This window comes from Anolis sagrei, chromosome 5 (assembly GCF_037176765.1).
Source record: "Anolis sagrei isolate rAnoSag1 chromosome 5, rAnoSag1.mat, whole genome shotgun sequence".
Classification (NCBI taxonomy): Eukaryota; Metazoa; Chordata; class Lepidosauria; order Squamata; family Dactyloidae; genus Anolis; species Anolis sagrei.
The window spans coordinates 14887970-14907656 of record NC_090025.1 but is presented as its reverse complement, the minus strand read 5'-3'; the positions used below and the strand labels follow the sequence as shown (position 1 = coordinate 14907656).

At 41.6% G+C, this 19687-nt stretch overlaps 1 protein-coding gene across 1 annotated transcript in view; it reads right to left on the bottom strand.

Annotated features, from left to right (window-relative positions):
* The window catches only part of FRAS1 (Fraser extracellular matrix complex subunit 1), a 447582-nt gene that overhangs the window by 256195 nt on the left and 171700 nt on the right, over positions 1 to 19687 (bottom strand). The window contains exons 3-4 of the mRNA XM_067468571.1: positions 11817 to 11924; positions 9340 to 9432 (exon numbers count right to left, since the gene is read on the bottom strand). Coding sequence (XP_067324672.1) covers positions 9340 to 9432; positions 11817 to 11924 — 201 coding nt within the window. The remainder of the gene's footprint in view (positions 1 to 9339; positions 9433 to 11816; positions 11925 to 19687) is intronic.

Sequence of the window (19687 nt, the reverse complement as noted above, 5' to 3'; positions counted from 1 at the left end):
GGCTGACTGTGCCTGGAGCAAACTCTTCTTGAAAGGTGATTAGATGTCCCTGCCTGTTTTTCTCTCTGCTGTTTTAATTTTAGAATTTTTTAATACTGGTAGCCAGACTTTGTTCATTTTCATGGTTTCTTCCTTTCTGTTGAAATTGTCCACATGTTTGTGGATTTCAATGGCTTCTCTGTGTAGCCTGACATGGTGGTTGTGAGAGTGGTCCAGCATTTTTGTGTTCTCAAATAGAATGCTGTGTCCAGGTTGGTTCATCAGGTGCTCTGCTATGGCTGATTTCTCTGGTTGGAGTAGTCTGCAGTGCCTTTCATGTTCCTTGATGCGTGTCTGGGCGCTGCGTTTGGTGGTCCCTATGTAGACTTGTCCACAGCTGCATGGTACACGGTAGACTCCTGCAGAGGTGAGAGGATCCCTCTTGTCCTTTGCTGAACGTAGCATTTGAGAACACAAAAATGCTGGACCACTCTCACAACCACCACAAGAACTGAGTGATTCCGGCCATGAAAGCCTTCGACAATACATCAAATATAGTTACTTTTAGCTACCTTAGCTACCTAAAAGAATAAATCAGAATACTGTATTACAAGTCAAATCACACCTTAGTAACAAAGTCACACACAGTTTAACTATGTTGCTGTTGCGTGTCTTCAAGTCATTTCTGACTTACCGCGACCCAAAGGTGAATTATCAGGCAAGATTTGTTCATATGGGCCTTTGCCTTCCTCTGAGGCTAAGAAAGTGCAACTTGCCCAAAGTTATCCAGTGGGTTTCCATGCCTGAGTAGGGATTTAAACCTTGGTCTCCAGAGTCTTATGACCTCACCAGATGGAGGTTTTCCTCCATTTCTACACACTTCAAAGACGAAATCTCATGGAGTCCATCAAATGATGCAGGGCTGCTTCTGGTGGTTGCTCATGAGACTCTGTCTCTATAACATGTAGAAACAGATAGATTTAAAAGACGGGGAGAAATCTATTCAATTCCTAACCCTACACATAGTGTTGGAAATAGCAACCTTCTACAAGACTCTTATACTAGTTATTTGCTGCTGCTGCTGCTGTTATTGTTGTTGTTGTTGTTGTTGTTGTTGTTGTTGTTGTGTGTATTCAGGTTGCTTATTATCTATATATATAAATTTGTTAGGGGCATCCAACGAGGAAACAAAACTCAAAAACCCCCCAACGAAACTTAACCAAAATTCCCATGCCCATAACACAACCCACAAGGTACAAACATATCTACTCAAAATGAAAAACAACACAACAACACACTCACAAAACAGCAAAACAACAAAACTCAAAAATCCCCCAACGAAACTTAACCAAAATCCCCGTGCCCATAACACAACCCACAAGGTACAAACATATCTACTCAAAATGAAAAACAACACAACAACACACTCACAAAACGGCAAAACAACAAAACTCAAAAATCCCCCAACGAAACTTAACCAAAATCCCCGTGCCCATAACACAACCCACAAGGTAAAAACATATCTACTCAAAATGAAAAACAACACAACAACACACTCACAAAACGGCAAAACAACAAAACTCAAAAATCCCCCAACGAAACTTAACCAAAATCCCCGTGCCCATAACACAACCCACAAGGTACAAACATATCTACTCAAAATGAAAAACAACACAACACACTCACAAAACGGCAAAACAACAAAACTCAAAAATCCCCCAACGAAACTTAACTAAAATCCCCATGCCCATAACACAACCCACAAGGTACAAACATATCTACTCAAAATGAAAAACAACACAACAACACACTCACAAAACGGCAAAACAACAAAACTCAAAAATCCCCCAACGAAACTTAACTAAAATCCCCGTGCCCATAACACAACCCACAAGGTACAAACATATCTACTCAAAATGAAAAACAACACAACAACACACTCACAAAACGGCAAAACAACTGAGCATGCGCATTGGCGCCCAGCCGCAAGTTCCCTGCCGCGCGCACATGGCCTTCCGGCCAACGTTCCCTCTGCGGAAACCATGCCCACTCCAAGCCCCGCCGCGCCGCTTCCCGCACACACACACCCCCTGCCGCACACACACGCAACCCCACGCCCCATCACTCCCCCCGCCGCCGCATACACACATGCAACCCCACTCCTCCCACCGCCACACACACACACGCAACCCCACGCTCCATCACTCCCCCCACCGCCGCACACACATGCAACCCCACTCCCCCCACCGCCACACACACACACGCAACCCCACTCCCCCCGCCGCCGCACACACACACGCAACCTCACGCTCCATCACTCCCCTGCTGCCGCACACACACACGCAACCCCACGCTCCATCACTCCCCTGCCCCAATCTTACCTCCTTTTACTTCAGGCCACATCCAAACCCCACCCCGCCCCTTCCCGCCCTGTCAAAATCTAGGAAAGACAGGAAGGAAGGAAAGAAGGAAGAAAGAGAAAGGGAGTTAAAGAAAAAGGGGGAAGGAAGGAAAGTTAGAGGAAGAAGAAAAGGAAAGAAAAGAAAAGATGGAAGGAAAGAAAAGAGAGACAGCAGAAGAGAAAGAAAAAGGGGGAAGGAAGGAAAGAGATAGAGAAAGAAGAGGAGAAGGAAAGATGGGAAGGAAGGAAGGAAGGAAGGAAGGAAGGAGGGAAAGAAGGAGAGAAAGAGGGAAGATTGGCCACAGCAACACGTGGCGGGTCAAGGTTGTTATTTCTATTATTATGATGATGCTATTCTTCCTCTGAGACCCTTTTAGGGGGAATGGGAGAGGTGTCAGGTCCCAGAGGCAATGCATTGCATTATTGTTATTGTTCTGATGGTGGTGAAATAAAAGGAAATAAAAAGAGAAAGAAGGAAGCAAACAGGGAGGGAAGAAAGGCAAAGGAAGAAAGGGGGAGGGAATGAAGGAAAGAGAGAAGGATGAAACCAAGTAGTGAAAGAAGAAAAGAAAGAAAGAGGGAGAGAAGGAAGAAAGGAGAGAAAGGGGGAGGAAAAGGGGGAAGGAATAGGTAGGGACCTCTCTTTCATAATAGTCCAGATATCTACCTCAACTTTGATAAATTTTACTATAGGCCACAGCAACGCGTGGCAGGGCACAGCTAGTATTGTATATGTGTGTACTGGTATGCAATTTTCCCTTAATTCTATGTTGTTCGATGTTGTGGGAGGGACTGCAGACCATGCAATCAGATCTGGGACTATTCAGGCTGAGACTCCATTTCAGAAGTCTGTGTTCAGTCAGTATTGTATAGTCAGTGTTCATTATGCATTAGACATGAGACTTCATCAGACTGATTGAGTTATGCTTTAGATACTACAGAGAAGAGATTGCAACAGAACTTACTGTTTAAACTTTTGACTGATAAGCAATGTACCTGTATGCTGAATACATAGTTTGTAAGTAAACCAACTACGTTATTTTTAATGAAGACTATTTACATTTTGTCTCTTGAGAGCATGGTTTAAAACCAAATATATTTTATGTGAGAGTAGATGCTTTTGGGCAACTGAAATACACTTTTGAAGATCTGTTACATATTTTATGCACTGGCATAATATTTGTTCCTATCCATTCAAAGAGATAACCAGGTATAGCAGTCTAACAACTGAGAAACCTAAATTGCCTTGCATGAATACTAGTGGATATATACCTCTAAAGAGAAGATTCACTCAAAAACATTTTTAGCTCTTCTCAGGAAGATCATACTTTACAAAAAGGTTATGATTATTCCAAATGGCAGTGAGTGCTAATTAATCTCCAAAAGGTCATGCTTCCAAAATGCTTTCTATCAGCCTTCTATCAGAACACCACAGAATGCTATGGGAAAAAGACAATTCCACTCCCCCCCCCCGCCCCCTTTATGGGATGAGGTCCATAATCAGTACACCACATTGCAACTATAGAAGTAACTAAATGTAGACATTATGTGAAAGAAAAAACATAGAGTAAAAGGAAAGTTGCATACCAAAACATACATACAGTGTGTGTGTGGGGGGGGGGAGATACCAAATACTTATTTTTCACCATAATTTGCAAATAAATTCATTAAAAATCATCAATGTGATTTTCTGGAAGTGTTTTCTCATGTTGTCTCTCATAGTTGAGGTCTACCTATGATGTCAATTACAGGCCTCTCCCATCTTTTTAAGTGGGAGAACTTGTACAATTGGTATCTGACTAAATACTTTCCCCTCCACAGTAAGCAAACAGAATCATATACAAAACAAATTACTATTGGAGGCTTGAAGAAGGTTGCTATTTCCAACAGTTCGTTCTAATGTTTAGGTGGAATCTTTTTTCTTGTAATTATGGTATTTTCCAGATCTGCTAATTAATACAGACACTCCACAATCATCCTTAGCAACCTTAATGCTGCATCTACACCAAGGCATAACAGGTGGACATAGGACAGCCCTGTTGCCATAGACCAAAGGTCCACCCTAGTAGCACATTCAGACCCAAATCTTATTATTTACTCTCAATTAGAGTAAAACCCTCAAACCAGTTGTTGAAAGCTGAGCTGATTCACAAGTAAATCAATGGATCTGCTTTCGTTCAGACTAGTAAAGGAATTCAGGCTTTATTCTCCTTCTGCAAACAAAATGACACCGCCAGTCACACAAGGGGAAGGTTATCAGCAAAGTGAAGATTTAAAAATAAACCCTATTGATTTGTCATTTCAAAGCTTTTTGCTTAGTGTTCAGTTGAAAGGGACTTCCAAAACCGCTTACAAAAGTGAATAGTGCGCTCCTGACTTGAGATTTACAAGATGAGAGATATAATACAAAAGGAAAAGGCATGGGGATGTGTGTAGAGGGCGAAGCAAATGCAGGCACTAATTCTTTGTTAAACATTCTTATAAAGACTAATGGGTGGCCGAGGGCTTCCAATCGAATGCATGCAAATACAGTTCTTAAAGCAGGGCACTTTATAACATCAAATGGACAAGGCAAACTTTATAGCTTCCGTTTTATTGCTTTTGCTCCCTCTCAGCCCTGGGAGAGCGAGGGACCCATTTTATGTGTATACACACTTCTTGTAACATCTAAAGCAGAATGTAGACACCGCCGGGACCACAGCACTGTCACTTTATTTCCCGTGTCTGCTGTTTTACCATCTTTCCTGATGTAGAAGTCTGTGAAATTTTGAATTCTACCACGATATATTTTACAGCTTTCGGTTGGCCCAAAGGACTGGCACAGAATGAATTTTAGATCTTCTTGGTTTCTTTTTGGTTAGTTTTATGGCCAACGTGGCCGATCTTGCATGGTTTCAGAGCAAAGCCACCTTAATTTTCTCTTACTCTGCTGTGTGTCTTGCCATTTGTATAACTAGCAAGGAGGAAAACACCGAGAAAAAATAGCAAGGGAACCCTTCACCCAGAAATATGATGCCAAAGCTTTCTTTGTGTTAGCAGTTTTTCATAGAGTTGGACCTCATGGGTCATCCAGTCCAACCCCCTGCCAAGAAACAGGAAAATTGCTTTCAAAGGACTCCCGAGAAATGGCCATCCGGCCTCTGTTTAAAAGCCTCCACAGAAGGAAATGCCACCACACTCCAGGGCAGAGAGTTCCACTGCTGAACAGCTCTCACAGTCAGGAAGTTCTTCCTCATGTTCAGGTGGAATCTCCTTTTCTGTAGTTTGAAGCCATTGTTCCGCATCCTAGTCTCCAGTGCAGCAGAAAACAAGCTTGCTCCCTCCTCCCAATGACTTACCCTCACATATTTATACATGAACATTGTTCTGGAACGGCTGTTCCAGGGGCTCCAATTTTGTGTTTTGCACTGAGTGTTTGTTCATAGTCCTAAGTTTCAGGGACTTTGAAGATAGGTGGCTTCCTTTGGCTGCATTCATAGGGCAAGTCAATAATAGTTAGGATCCCTGGTCCCGCTCCTCTCTGGGTTTTTTGGAGGGAAGGGGACATTTTTCAGTCAGTCTCAGCAAAGGAAGTCAATGCAGAGGATGTGTACAGATGTCCTCCTGTACAAAGGCTTCATCTCTTAAGACCTCCCAGGGGAAAATAGTCTTAAGCCTCTAAAGATTCCCAAAGGTTCCGGGGAAACAGCCTTACAGCCCTGAGGAATTCCAGAGGGAATAACAGCTCTAATAATCAAGATCTCCAGCTAAGTGACTACAGGCCTGCTGGTATGTCTGCTCGGTTCTGAGATGCAGTTCAGCTGGTAGTGGATTCAAATCAGTCAGGTTTAGGTTCACAGTAGCCTGGGAGGAGCTAGAAAGGGGAATTTTCCTTTGAACAAAGTTACTGAAGATAGTACCTGTTCCCTGTGGACAAGTTTGAGAGAACTGGTTTCTTTACCAAGCAAACTTTACAATTCCTGTTTGTTCACCAATAAAAGACTGTTATATTTAAGCTCAAGCCTCCTAAAGACTAGGTTCTTGTAGGTTTTTTCGGGCTATAGAGCCATAACATGGCTCTATAGCCCGAAAAAACCCACAAGAACCTAGTGATTCCAGCCATGAAAGCCTCCTAAAGACTGTTTAATGAGGGAAATTTTTCCTAAAGGCTCCTTTTCAGGGGTCCTGGCTTCCCGCTGGATTTAAGCTACACATCCTCTCTTAAAGGAGCTTCATTTTAGATCCAGCGGCAACAGAACAAACATCATGTCTCCTCTTAGCCTTCTCTTCTGTAGGCTAAACATGCCCAGCTCTTTAAGCCACTCCTTTTGTTTGTCCTTAGAAGCTGACACTAAGAAGACAGCCCTGAACATAGAGGATAATCTAGAGTTACATAGTCACGGAGATATAGAGTTCGCAGGGATCCCAAGGGCCATCCAGTCCACCCTTCTGCCTTGCAGAAACATCTAATCAAAGAACTTCCAACAGATAGTCATCCAGCCTCCACAATGCCGAAAAGCCACCAAAGTGCCAAAATGTAGGCCTAGGTTCACATTTGCTCCTCTTCCCAATCTCTTTTTGTGGTCTGCATCTTCTCCAGACTCTATGGTGACCATGTTTTTTTCCCCTTGAGAAGGAGAGTGGGTTGTTTTTGAAGTATACAATGAATAGCACTATGGTTCCACTTTAACTTCCATGGTCCCACCTGATGCCATCCTGGGATTTGCAATTATGAGAGAAGCATTTGAAATCCACAGCCAAATGGTTCTAGTGCCTTCCCTAACTACAAACCCTAGGACTCCATCTGATGCAGCTATAACAGTTAAAATGCAACCAAAGCATTGTAATTTCATGGTGTCAAAGAACAGCATTTTTCCTTTTAAACATATTGAAGGGGTTGCCTGCACAGTTTTAACATTAAAAAATACTGATTTTCAAAACTAAAAGCAGACTACGATCCACTTCCTCTTGCTGATTCCTACAGATCCTGAAGCTAATGCAGTTGTCCACTCCTGGGAGAAGATATCTGTGTGTTTCTCCAACTCCTAGTATTTACCATTTTCATAAACTGGAAAAATTTGAAAGAACAAGACAGAGGATGATTAATTGTCCTTTCTCTCATTGCCTTCCAAGCCATGACACAACAAATGAACTCTTGGAAAAGAAGATACTCAAAATTTTGTAGTACAAATGCCAAAACTAGCTTCCATGATGACCCAGTTGGCAGTAAGAGCGTGCCAGTTCTATTTTTTTTTTAAAAGAATCTCCTTCTCCTTTTTTAGCTTTGGATATCTGCCCAAAAGTTAATTTGCAGCAATAACTTTGGTTAGGTCATGTGTGAAGCAACATACAACTCCTCTGACCTAGTTCCCTGGAAGCAAGAGCCAGACAAAGGAGGAAGATGCCAGAGAATTGGCTGAGCAAAATGCAGTGATTTGAGGCCAACAAGCAAACTCTGGCAAGGAAGAGGGTTGATCTTGCTTAGACTGTGGTTGAGATCCAATGTCACGGCAAATGAATGGGCAGCCAATTTTCTCCATATGTTCATTATACAGGTAGCAGCCCCACCCCTAACATACACCGTAAGCCTAAATTCCCTTTGTGCCCCTTCGGGAAGATAGAACGTATATAAAGTTGTATTTTTATTATTATAAATACCTCTGCTTTCTTCCGTGGGTTTTCTCAAAATGGTGAATGGAAGTCACCATTTTGAGGACTGCATAGAAAGGGGAATTTGGAGGTTTTCCAGAGTTCACAGCGGCTTGTTGAGTAGGCGATTTTGCATGTTTTTATGCTTTGGGAGAACTTTCTGCAGGGCTTGGGTACAAACGTATACTCAAGGACTCGTGAGCTTTAGGAGACTGGTGTGAAGCCTCAAGACAACAAAGTGACATCCAGGAACTAGATTTTGGCCATTTCTGTCCCAGATGAACACTGGCAATCCCCATTAGCATCCTTCCACTAGCCCAATGGTTCTCAACCTGTGGGTCCCCAGGTGTTTTGGCCTACAACTCCCAGAAATCCCAGCCAGTTTACCAGCTGTTAGGATTTCTGGGAGTTGAAGGCCAAAAACATCTGGGGACCCCCGGTTGAGAACCACTGTGTGACTAGCCTATCTCTTCCATTCCCATGGAACAGCTCCAGCTGACGGCAACACAATAGAATCATTAAGTTGGAAGAGATAGCCATGGCCATCCAGTCCAACCCCCTGCCATTCAAGGAATACACAAACCAAAGCACCCCCAACAAATGGCCATCCAGGCTCTACTTAGAAACCTCCAGAGAAGGAGATGCACCTCTGAAACCAAGACACCACATAACCAGTAGATTGGAGGGACCCCAGGTTATCACCCGGCCACAGTTCTGTAGCTAGGGAACCAGAAAGGGTTTTCTGGATCTTCTGGATCTCCAGGAGTAAAGACTTTCTGCATATATTTCAGATTTCAATATTAATGTCAAAAATACATAGTATAATTTTACATAGGATTTGTGCTACATTAGAACAGTAAAGACAAATATCACTTAAGTAAAATAAACATTAAATATTAAATAACCAAAACAAATAAGGTGTAAACACTAATCTAATCTATTGCAACACATCCAAGGAAGTGGTTTAAAACCAGTATTAAACAGGATTAGGACTAAGTACGTTCCAGTTCTAGGAGACAAGTGGCTCTTCTTTGGTTCCCAGATGTAAAATTGCAGCCAGACTGTGCAGAACCCATGATTGTGTAAATGTGTGTTGCTATACAAGGCGTTACTAGCACCTCTTTCCATAATGACCTTTAAAGGACATAGGCTAGCATCACAGGTTACAACTGCCTATGTTGTCAGCAAGGTTCAAGCCTATATTTCCAACGAAGGTCTCAGAATGTCTCTCTGTAAAAAATGACACCCTTCTTAAAAGTTTCCACCAGCAATACAACCTAGTCATTCTCAAAAGCAACATATCCAAAAACAAACATACAGGAAATACTTACCTCATGGATTTGTCCCTCGTGTTCACAAAATCCCGCTGTTGGAGAAACACAACTAGGGCAGCAAGCATTGGGGGATATTTGGAGGACTTCTCCCTAAATAAGAAAACAAGGGTGGCAGAAATCACTCTGTCTGGATAGAAACCCAATCTTCCAGAGTTTAGAAATTCTACTGTTAGCATTCAAAGACTAGCCATGTTATTCTGGTATATCAGTATTCAATGGATCTCGTAGCACCTTCGAGACTAAATGAGAGAACAAAATTGTTAGCATAAGCTTTTGCAGACTAATTCTACTTCCTCAAATGCACTGAGTGAAGGTGCTGCAAGATGTTTTGCATATTGTTGGCGTGTTAATGTTAAGTCATTAAAATATCTCATTCATTTGCTTTAAAACTGCAATGGGAACTGTATAAAATAATTTGCTAATTGTTAATTATCCCATTAAATTGTTAAATTAGAAATGGCATTTCAAATTATCAAAATCGGACAGTAACTAATCAAAGTAACAAGACATTACTCGGAATTAAAATTGCTAGAGTTCTTTGATTAAAATAATGCCTTTTTAATTCCTCAGTTCAAATGTTACAAATAGACATTAAAAAATATAAAGAAAATATTTCCAAGCTCTGGATTCTTCTAAGGCTGCATTTCTTTAGAACAGTGGTTCCCAACCTGTGGTCCGCAAGAACTAAAATATGGTCTGCAGCCTCACCATTACTACTACGGATAATAACACAGCCCAACCCCAAAAAATATTATTATCTTCATTTTTAGGCCTGTTCCTGGGGTTATTTGGGATGCTGATTCAGGAAAATGCATTGGATAGACCACATCAGTTCTAGATTATTAAATATGGTTTTCTGTGGGTGAGCAGATGGCGACTACTGGATGGCATATGTGCTGTATCAGAAGCCAGAGCTGATGTGGTCTATCCAATGAAATCTTCTGAATCAGCACCCCAAATAACCAAACTCAATCAAAAGTTGACCAAAAATTTATTTGTAACTCTTTTGATACTAATGTTGGAGATTGATCCCTGGTCAAAAAAAGGTTGGGAATCACTGCTTTGGAATAAAGGACAAAAGTTTACCTCCTCATATAGGTCTGTGTTTCTTCTGCTAAGTGTTCCTGGTGGTGATATCTAATGTAGAGCCTTGTGCTCTTGTACAGATTGCAGGTGAGAATTTAAAAGCATCTATGTTTGTGTCCCTTAAATTTTCCCATAACCTCTGTCGTGGGATGAGATCAAAGGAAGATTTAAAATCTTAAATCTTCCTTTTACCAAAGCATATGTTTCCACAAGATGTTGAAACACAAATCCTGTATCAACATGTTGTCAAAGGCCTTCATGGCTGGAATCACTGGGTTGCTGTAAGTTTTCTGGACTGTATGGCCATGTTCCAGAAGCAGGGCCAACTAACACCTCCCAACAAAGGATTCCCCCAAAGCAGAAATCAGCCAGGCCTTGAAGATGCAAGGCTTTGCAAAGCTAATCAAGGTGATTAATTGCAACTTTCACACTTGCCTCCAACAGACAAAGAGTTCTTTCTCTCACCCTGTAACTTCCACAAATACATAAACCTCCCTTGCTTAGTTTCCAATATACCTCACAAGCTCTGATGATGCCTACCATAGATGTGGGTGAAACATGAGGAGAGAATGCTTCTGGAACATGGCCATACAGTCTGGAAAATTCACATAAAACTTTATCAACGGTCGACCACTTAGCCCCAAATTCTGCTTGGGCTTCAAATAGAATATGTTCTTGATTCAGCCAATCCATTAATTTGTTGCAAAGGTGGTAGAATATAATTGATTAATAATGTAATAATAATGGGCTGGTCCATGAGGTCACGAAGAGTCGGAAACGACTTAACGAATGAACAACAACAATAATGTAGACTAATGGGTCTACAATTTGCTGGATCAGATCTTCTCCCTTTCTTATATAGTGGGGTATGATATTAGCCAAACCCCAATCATCAGGACTAACTGCAAGGACCAAGGTTCGTAAGTTTAGTGAGGCATCCACACTCTTTGGCAGAGAAGGCTAAAGACCTTGTAAAACTACAGTTTCATGATATTCCAAGTATTCAGCCATAGCAAGCCATCACGTGGTGTCAAACTGCATTAATTCTACAGGGTAGATACACCCAGGGCCAACCCAATCATTAGGCAGAATACATTGGCCAACTCTAACAGCAGATTTGGGGATCATGAAAGAGCAGGGAACTGTTCCTTACTGACTTTATTGCCACTATATTTCTACTTCCTGGGAAAGGTGTTTTTGGGACTTTTCTACCTCTGCTTTGGATATCATCCCCCTTGTTTTGGGTTCAGTGGGTTTGCTGATTTCGCCCAGGCAGCAAAATTGCCTGCCTACCAACCTGAAAACATTAAATATCTTCCTTTTTCCCTCAACACTGTCCAGTTCTCAATTTTAGACGAACAAGATGGATGTTGTTATTGTTGTCTTACCTTCTGGAAGTTGCAACGTGGGTTTGGACAAACGATGGCTTCGCATAGGACAATATCACCATGACAACGGCACTCTTGGCATGAGTCCGACTCCCAAACTGTGTTGTTCTGCAAACAAAGCATAAGCATGGAAATTGTATTATAAAGTGTTAACATTGCTGCATGCAATTACTGGACAGTTGAAGAAAAGTTCAAATGACATGACATAGGCACTCTTGGCAAGGAACATCTATCTATCTGCTATATAATGATTAGTCCATATGCTTGCAGTTAAGTCCAAAGCTATTCATTTCATACTTCCAAAACATGTAATCAAAAGACTGGGGCCAGCGAAGAAAAGCAATCAATTCCAGCTGTAAAGTAATTGATCCACCTAAGCCCCGGTAGCTACAATCTGATTAGGGTTTCTCTCCCAAACAGCTCCGGCTTCTTTAAATAGATTCAGACTGGGAATTAACACCTTCCAAAGGCATTTGTGGTGCTCCATTCATATTAAAATTAATGCGCTAGAAAAATTACCTGGGGTGTTGAACAGCTACTATGTATAGGAGAGAGGCAAAAAATAATAATTCGGAGTCTTGTGGTAGGAATATAGATGAGAGGCATGATAGATGTGGAGGAAATTTTCCGAATTGGTTGTGCAAAGAAATATCCTTTAGCATTTGCTAAAATATGATGGGTAATTTTTGCTCAGGGAGCCAAGGGAAAACAATGTTTTTAGTTCTGTTTTTCTTTCTGCATTCCCAAGAAATTTCTTTGGTGTTTGGTATGATTCATGTTTTCACCTTGGAAGTTTTGCATTGCTGGTTTTTTGAACAAGTCAGAAATATGAAAAAAAGGATTGTTTTCAAAAACACCTGGGCAATATCTCTCCTTCCTGAGAGGATGAGAACTTGACCTAACTCCATTCCAAGCATGACTTGCAGCCTTATGATCTCCAGATTACAGAAAGTATATGAACAAACTCTGGCAAAGTTTTGTTTCACTCAAATGTTGAGTTTTCAAGAGAACTCCATCAGGCAGATTAAAGAAAAGGCATGTGAAAAGTCTCAATTTCACCACTTCTCTCAAAGCCTGGAAATATCAAGAGAGAAGGAAGACCTGGTGGCACAATGGGTTAAACTCTTGTGCCAGCAGAACTGCTGACTGAAAGATCGGCAGTTCAAATCTGGGAGGCAGGGTGAGTTCCCATCTATCAGCTCCAGCTTCCCATATGGGGATATAAGAGAAGCCTTGCACAGGATGGTAAAACATCCAGGCATTCCCTGAGCAACACCCTTGCAGATGACCAATTCTCTCACACCATAAGCAACTTGGAGTTTCTCAAGTCGACCCTGACATGAAGGGAAAAAAAACAAGAGAGATACATTCAGCCCATCACATTTATTGGAGTTAAGGGAACAAGGCCCCGCAAAAGGAGAAAACCATAAATAATAAAATTTCCTATTGTTTTATTTCTGAGAACACCTTTCTAGGGATGTCTCATTTCTTCAATTTCCGTCATGTCACAGTCCTTAAGAATTTCTATGGAATTCAGCATGACTCTAGGATCAACTTCCAGCAGAAGTTGACCTCAAAGCAGCACTGGAGGGACTTGAGATTTCTACAAAGAATATTTTAATCAAATCTATGAATAATACAATCCTTCAAAGTCAAACCCACAAATGTGAAGAACCGACTGTACAAACATCGCACAGCTATGTCCCTGTAACTACTTCTCCCAATACTATCCTCCCCAAATTCACCTTGCAAGCAATGCAGCCTCTCCCCCAAACATTAATATTTTATTGTTTCCAAATATAAAAGCGATCAGCAAGGACCTAAGAGCCATTTGTGGAATTTGCTGTTTGGGAGTGTGGAGGAGACTCCTTCTCTGGAAGTTTTTAAGCAGAGGATGGATGACCATTTGTTGGGAGTGCTTTGATTGTGTGATCCTGAATGGGTTCTTGTCCAACTCAATGATTCTATGACATGCATTACTATTTTCCTGTAGTTTGATATGCTCCAACAATCTAGAAGTCTCAAGAGGTCCTGGCAGATATAATCCTTCAACATGTCCAGATATAGTAAAATAGTTGGGCATGTTCCCCTGCCTCACCCTTGACTCTATGACAACACAAAAATAGCTTTGTTGTGAGAGCTGTGCAGCATACAAGCTGGGTTTGAGGGTATTTTGGTCACTACACAGAATGCCAACCAACTCTACAACCAAAAAGTGAGTTCCAAGAGAGTAAGTCTGACTTGTGCCAGTGTAATTCAACAACAACTTGCCAGTCATTACTTTTCTGGACTATAACTACTAGAATGCAGGGTATTGGTCATATTAGTAATGGAGTTCTGGAAATGTTTACGAAATGCAGGGATCAACGTGTATGCACAGAGTAAAAATGTGCAGCTGATGAGTGGATTTGACCATTAGATACATACTAATATTATTAGTAATTATCACTTTATTACCTGCTTCTCCCTGTGAGGCAGCATACAACATCATTATACAGTTAAAATACAAGTTAATAACCACTGATAAAATGCAGATTAAAACTCACAATTTAAAATTGACAGGCATAGCCAGTTATGAAGAATGCCAATCCCAAGGGCTGAACAATTCCTACTCATTTTATATGCATTCATGTGTATGTGTGCACGCTGTTGGATGTGCTTACGCATAAAGTACTTACTGCGATTATTAGTAAGCAATTATTATGACTGTCTATCATCCAGTGTTTATTGGCATGTGTGACTGATTTATAGGATGTCTAAACTCACAAAGAAAATTTATTGTAACCATGAAATGGTTACAATGCTTCATTGTTGCAATAAATTCCCTTTGTGAGATTAGACATCCAGTAATTCATTCGATGAAACATTGTTTCATGGTGGCCATGCTGTTTTGGAGATGCTGAGAATTGCAGTCAAAAAGTATTTTTCAAAGCTTTGCAAATGTGGACATGCCTTAATAAAGTTCATTTGTGAGCCACATCCATGTTTTTCCCTTGTTAATTTTGTTCTCAATTTTTCCCCAGAAACTGTCCATGGAGAGCCTTTTTTTGCCAGTTTTCTCTTCTGCTCTGCATTGTATTTTTATGGTATTCACTCTTTTGTTGTTGTTGTTGTTATGTCACTTTGGGCTGCCAAGTGTTGCAGTCAATGCTCTTCCATCATGGTACATTCACAGATGAGCATCCCTAGGTAAAGGTAAAGGTAGTCCCCTGACACTAAGTCCAGTCATGTCTGACTCTGGGGTGTGGTGCTCATCTCCATTTCTAAGCCGAAGAGCCAGCATTGTCCGTAGACACCTCCAAGGTCATGTGGCCAGCATGACTGCATGGAGCACTGTTACCTTCCCGCCGGAGCGGTACCTATTGATCTACTCACATTTGCATGTTTTCGAACTGCTAGGTTGGCAGAAGCTAGGGCTGACCGCGGAAGCTCACGCCGCTCCCCGGAATCGAACCTGCGACCTTTCGATCAACAAGCTCAGCAGCTCAGTGCTTTAACCCACTGCGCCACCAGGAGCATCCCTACAGTGTACAATAACTAAATGTGAACCAATCATGTGTATGTGTGTGCCTCCAAATAATGGGTTTTCTTACACAGGGAAAACTCAGAAATTGTTTTGCCAGTGCCTTCCCTTGAAATATAACCTACAGCACCTGATATTCATTGGTAGTCTTCCATCCAAGTACCAACCAGAACTGGCCCTGCTTAACTTCCAAGACCAGATGGGAGTCAATCATACATCCTGAAATTTCTGCCTCATTCTTCCATGGTCACCCATAATGAGGCAACCAAAATATGGAGATCAACATTAAATCATATAAAACCTATAATTTTCTCTCTTTTTTCTTTTGTTGTAAAGCTTGCTTTGACCACAATGAAGCATAGCTGTAAGGAAGAAGGAATCTGCTCCCATTAAATTGCACAATTTACACTAAATCCCTTCTGTGTAAATACTATTGGGCTAACTATGTGTAATGTAGTATTGGTTCAAGCCCAATCCCCATTCCCCCACTGGTGGTAAGCTTACTTTTGCAACCTCATGTGGAGCATCATGTTGAGATTTGGAGTGAAGATCTCCAGTCATGTGTTAGTGTAAACAGTAATGAACTCACAAAACATTTGTGTGCTTTTAACTAACACTATTCAAAATAGTATCCAAGGGCTTATACCAGTCAATAAGCCAGCGACTACTAGTCTCTGAGGAGTTGTAGACCATGGGCATAAAATGGTACAATTCCTGACACAAGGGAGACAAAAAACCAGTCCACCAAATCAGATAGCTAAACAAATTTGCTTTCATTTTAAGAGGTGACACTAGATCTTAGATACGTTTGCATACCATTACTTCCCTTGTTGATAACTGCCTTCAAGCTGGCTTTGACTTATAGGGACCCCATGAATAAGAGGCTTCCAAGTCAACAGCCCAACTCAGGTCTTACAGGCTCATGACCTTCCTGGTTGAGATTGTCCATCTGGAATGCAGTCTTGCCCTAAACTATCCCTAACATAAAACTGGTTTACAAAAGTTTTAAAATGTGCAGAAATGGAGAAATCATCTTGCTTGTTAATGAAGTCAACTTATAACTTTTTAAAAGAATGGAAACCATTGATATCATTTGCAAAGAAAGAAAGAAAATGTCAAAATGCTGGCGGGTTTTGAAGACTGAATAAGAAATTAAGACAGTAAAGTAGAATGAGGAAACTGTCTGAAATGATAGATTAGTAGAGTTATAATATTATTTTCACTGTGTCTTTGAGGTGGGAGGTCCATCTTAATATTTTATTCTCATTTTGATTATTGTTTTTCACTGGGGGAGGGTGTGGGGAAATCAATTTAAGTTTATGTATATAATGATATAAGTCATATGGAGAGATTATTGCCTTTACAAATTGCTGTGTGTGTGTGTGTGTGTGTGTGTGTATAAGTCTCAAAGATCCCTTTGCATATTGATCCAGACTACTATAGCTATGTCTTTCTATTCCTCAGGTATTAAAGATGCTGGCTTCCTACTGTCTTCTGCACCTGGCAACCTTACTAGACAAAGCCAGCCATACAACCGGAGTTTATCATAAACTGAAGGAGCAACATGATGTCCATTCTTGTAGAAGAGCATATAGAAGGGTTTCTCAACCTGGGGGTCGGGACCGCTGGAGGGCTTGCAAGAGGGGTTCAGAGGGAATGCCAAGGACCATCAGAACACACACTATTTTCTGTTGGTTATGAGGGTTTTGTGTGGGAAGTTTGGCCAAATTACCCCACTGGTGGGGTTCAGAATGCTCTTTGATTGTAGGTGAACTATAAATCCCAGCAACTACAACTCCCAAATATCAAAGTCTATTTTCCTCAAACTCCACCAGTGTTCACATTTGGGCATATTGAGTATTTATGCCAAGTTTGGTACAGATCCATCATTATTTGAGTCCACAGCGCTCTCTGGATGTAGGTGAACTATAACTCCAAAATTAAAAGTCAATACCCACCAAACCCTTCCAGTATTTTCTGTCGGTCATGGGAGTCCTGTGTGCCAAGTTTGGTTCAATTCCATCATTGGTGGAGTCCAGAATGCTCTTTGATTGTAGGTAAAGTATAAATCCCAGCAACTACAACTCCAAAATGACAAAATCAATCCCCCTCCCCCCCCCCCCCCCAACCTCACCAGAATTCAAATGTGGGCGTATTGGGTATTTGTGCCAAATTTGGTCCAGTGAATGAAAATACATCCTGCATATCAGACATTTAGATTATGATTGGTAACAGTAGTGAAATTACAGTTATGAAGTAGCAACAAAAATAATTTTATGGTTGGGGGTCACCACAACATGTATGAAGGGGTCGTGGCATTAGGAAGGTTGATAAACACTGGCATAGAGTGATACTTACTAGAAGAAAAAAATACTCTACTATTCATTAAATTGACATGAACCCTGTTCTATTTTGCATCGGTCAACCCTATGCTAGCATTAACTTCTTGAAGCACAACACCCATTTGCAAGTAGAGGCATTTCCCCATGTCTCACATCCCCTTTTGGGACACAGTCAACAGCTACAGAAGAAGGGAGGCTTCTTTCCTTTTGGGAGGAAGAGAATAAGGAATCCAGTCCTCTATAATAAAGCTGATGAGAATATTAAACCTAAGTACTACCAGCAATCAGTAAAAATTTACAGCCCTGGAGTTCAAGGTATAAATGATCCCAGGGAGAAGCCATCACTCTCGCTGCGATAACATAACTGGCCCACCGCAGGGATGCAGCAGCGGTAGCAAGGACTGTGCTGAGAAAACCGCCTGCCTGGGTCTGATTTACTGCACAGTTGCAGAATCAATTCAGGCCAAGTTATATGAGTGTCAAGCTCTGCCTAACTCTTGTGCTGTATTTAATCCCATTCCTGCTCCTTAGGAAGAAAGGAGGGGGGGGGGGGTAGAAGCCTTTCTGTGCCAGGCACAGCTTGCTTAGAAGATACCTGGCACCGCAGCAAGCTTTGAGGCCCCACATACCTGCCTTCTTTGAAAGAGTGGTATTTGGTTTCTGCATAACTGCAAATTTCACCCTATTGCTTGCTCATCCCAGAAGCAAAGAACAGGGTGGGAAATCTGCCTGAGAAGAAGTGAGTTGGATACAAACTTAAGACAGGTTGGGAAGTTGCTCCTCAGCATCTTGCAGCCTGCCTCAGATTAATGAGCGCATTACCTCGAAGGCGTGTGTCTGTTTCTTGCAATGATGGGTGGTCCTGGACTGATTTCCGGCAGACCGCTCAATGTCTACAGATTAATAGGATTCTCACAAAGCACTCAGAACAAGGAGTGTATTGGTGGGATCCTTTCAGATATGTATTATGTTCTTAGGCAAGAATGTGTGCTCGCGATTGCTTAATGCAGGCAGGTGGGGCCTTCAGAGATGCTCTTGCTTTGTTGGGCTCTCCACATTTTCAGCGTTGACATTTGCAAATTCATGTAATCGATTTAAAATGTTATCTCTAGGAATCTTTAAGTCCTCCACTGTGATGGAAGTTGGTCTCACAGTAATTCTGTAGGATCTTCTATTCTGCCTTGGTCAGACCACACCTGGAATACTGTGTCCAATTCTGGGCACCCAATTGAAAGGAGATGTTGACAAGCTGGAATCTGTCCAGAGGAGGGTGACTCAAATGATCAAGGTTCTGGGGAACAAGCCCTATGAGGAGAGACTTAAAGAGCTGGACATGTTTTTAGCCTGAAGAGAAGGCTGAAAGGAGACATGATAGCCATTTATAAATATGTAAGGGGAAGTCATAGGGAGGAGGAGCAAGCTTGTTTTCTTCTGCCCTGGAGACTAGGACACAGAACAATGGCTTCAAACTACAGGAAAGGAGATTCCACCTGAATATTTGGCAGAACTTCCTGACTGTGAGAGCTGTTCAGTAGTGGAACTCTCTGGCCTGGAGTGTGGAGGCTTTTAAATAGAGGCTGGATGGCCATCTGTTAGGGGTGCTTTGAATGTGATTTTCCTGCTTCTTGGCAGGGGGTGGACTGGATGGCTCACAAGGTCTCTTCCAACTCTATGATTCTATGACCTAGAGATATCTAGAAAGGGCACTGTAGTAAGTCTGGATTAGGGTTGAAATGACTTTAAGGCATACAACAATAAATAGATGGATAATTTTGGGACTGTTGGGTAAGGCAGAGAAAAAGCAAAAAAGTGGAATCAGAAAAAAAAGAGATTGGATATTTTTCTACTTTTTAGGTACAAACATGCCAGAATCTTGAGACAGTTGGCCATACTATAGTCCAGGAAGGATCAATTCCCAAACTCTGGAAAGAGAACATAGCCTGCAAGTAGAAAATAGAAGGTCATGGGCCCAAAACATCAGATGGCAAAACCAGCCAACCATCTTA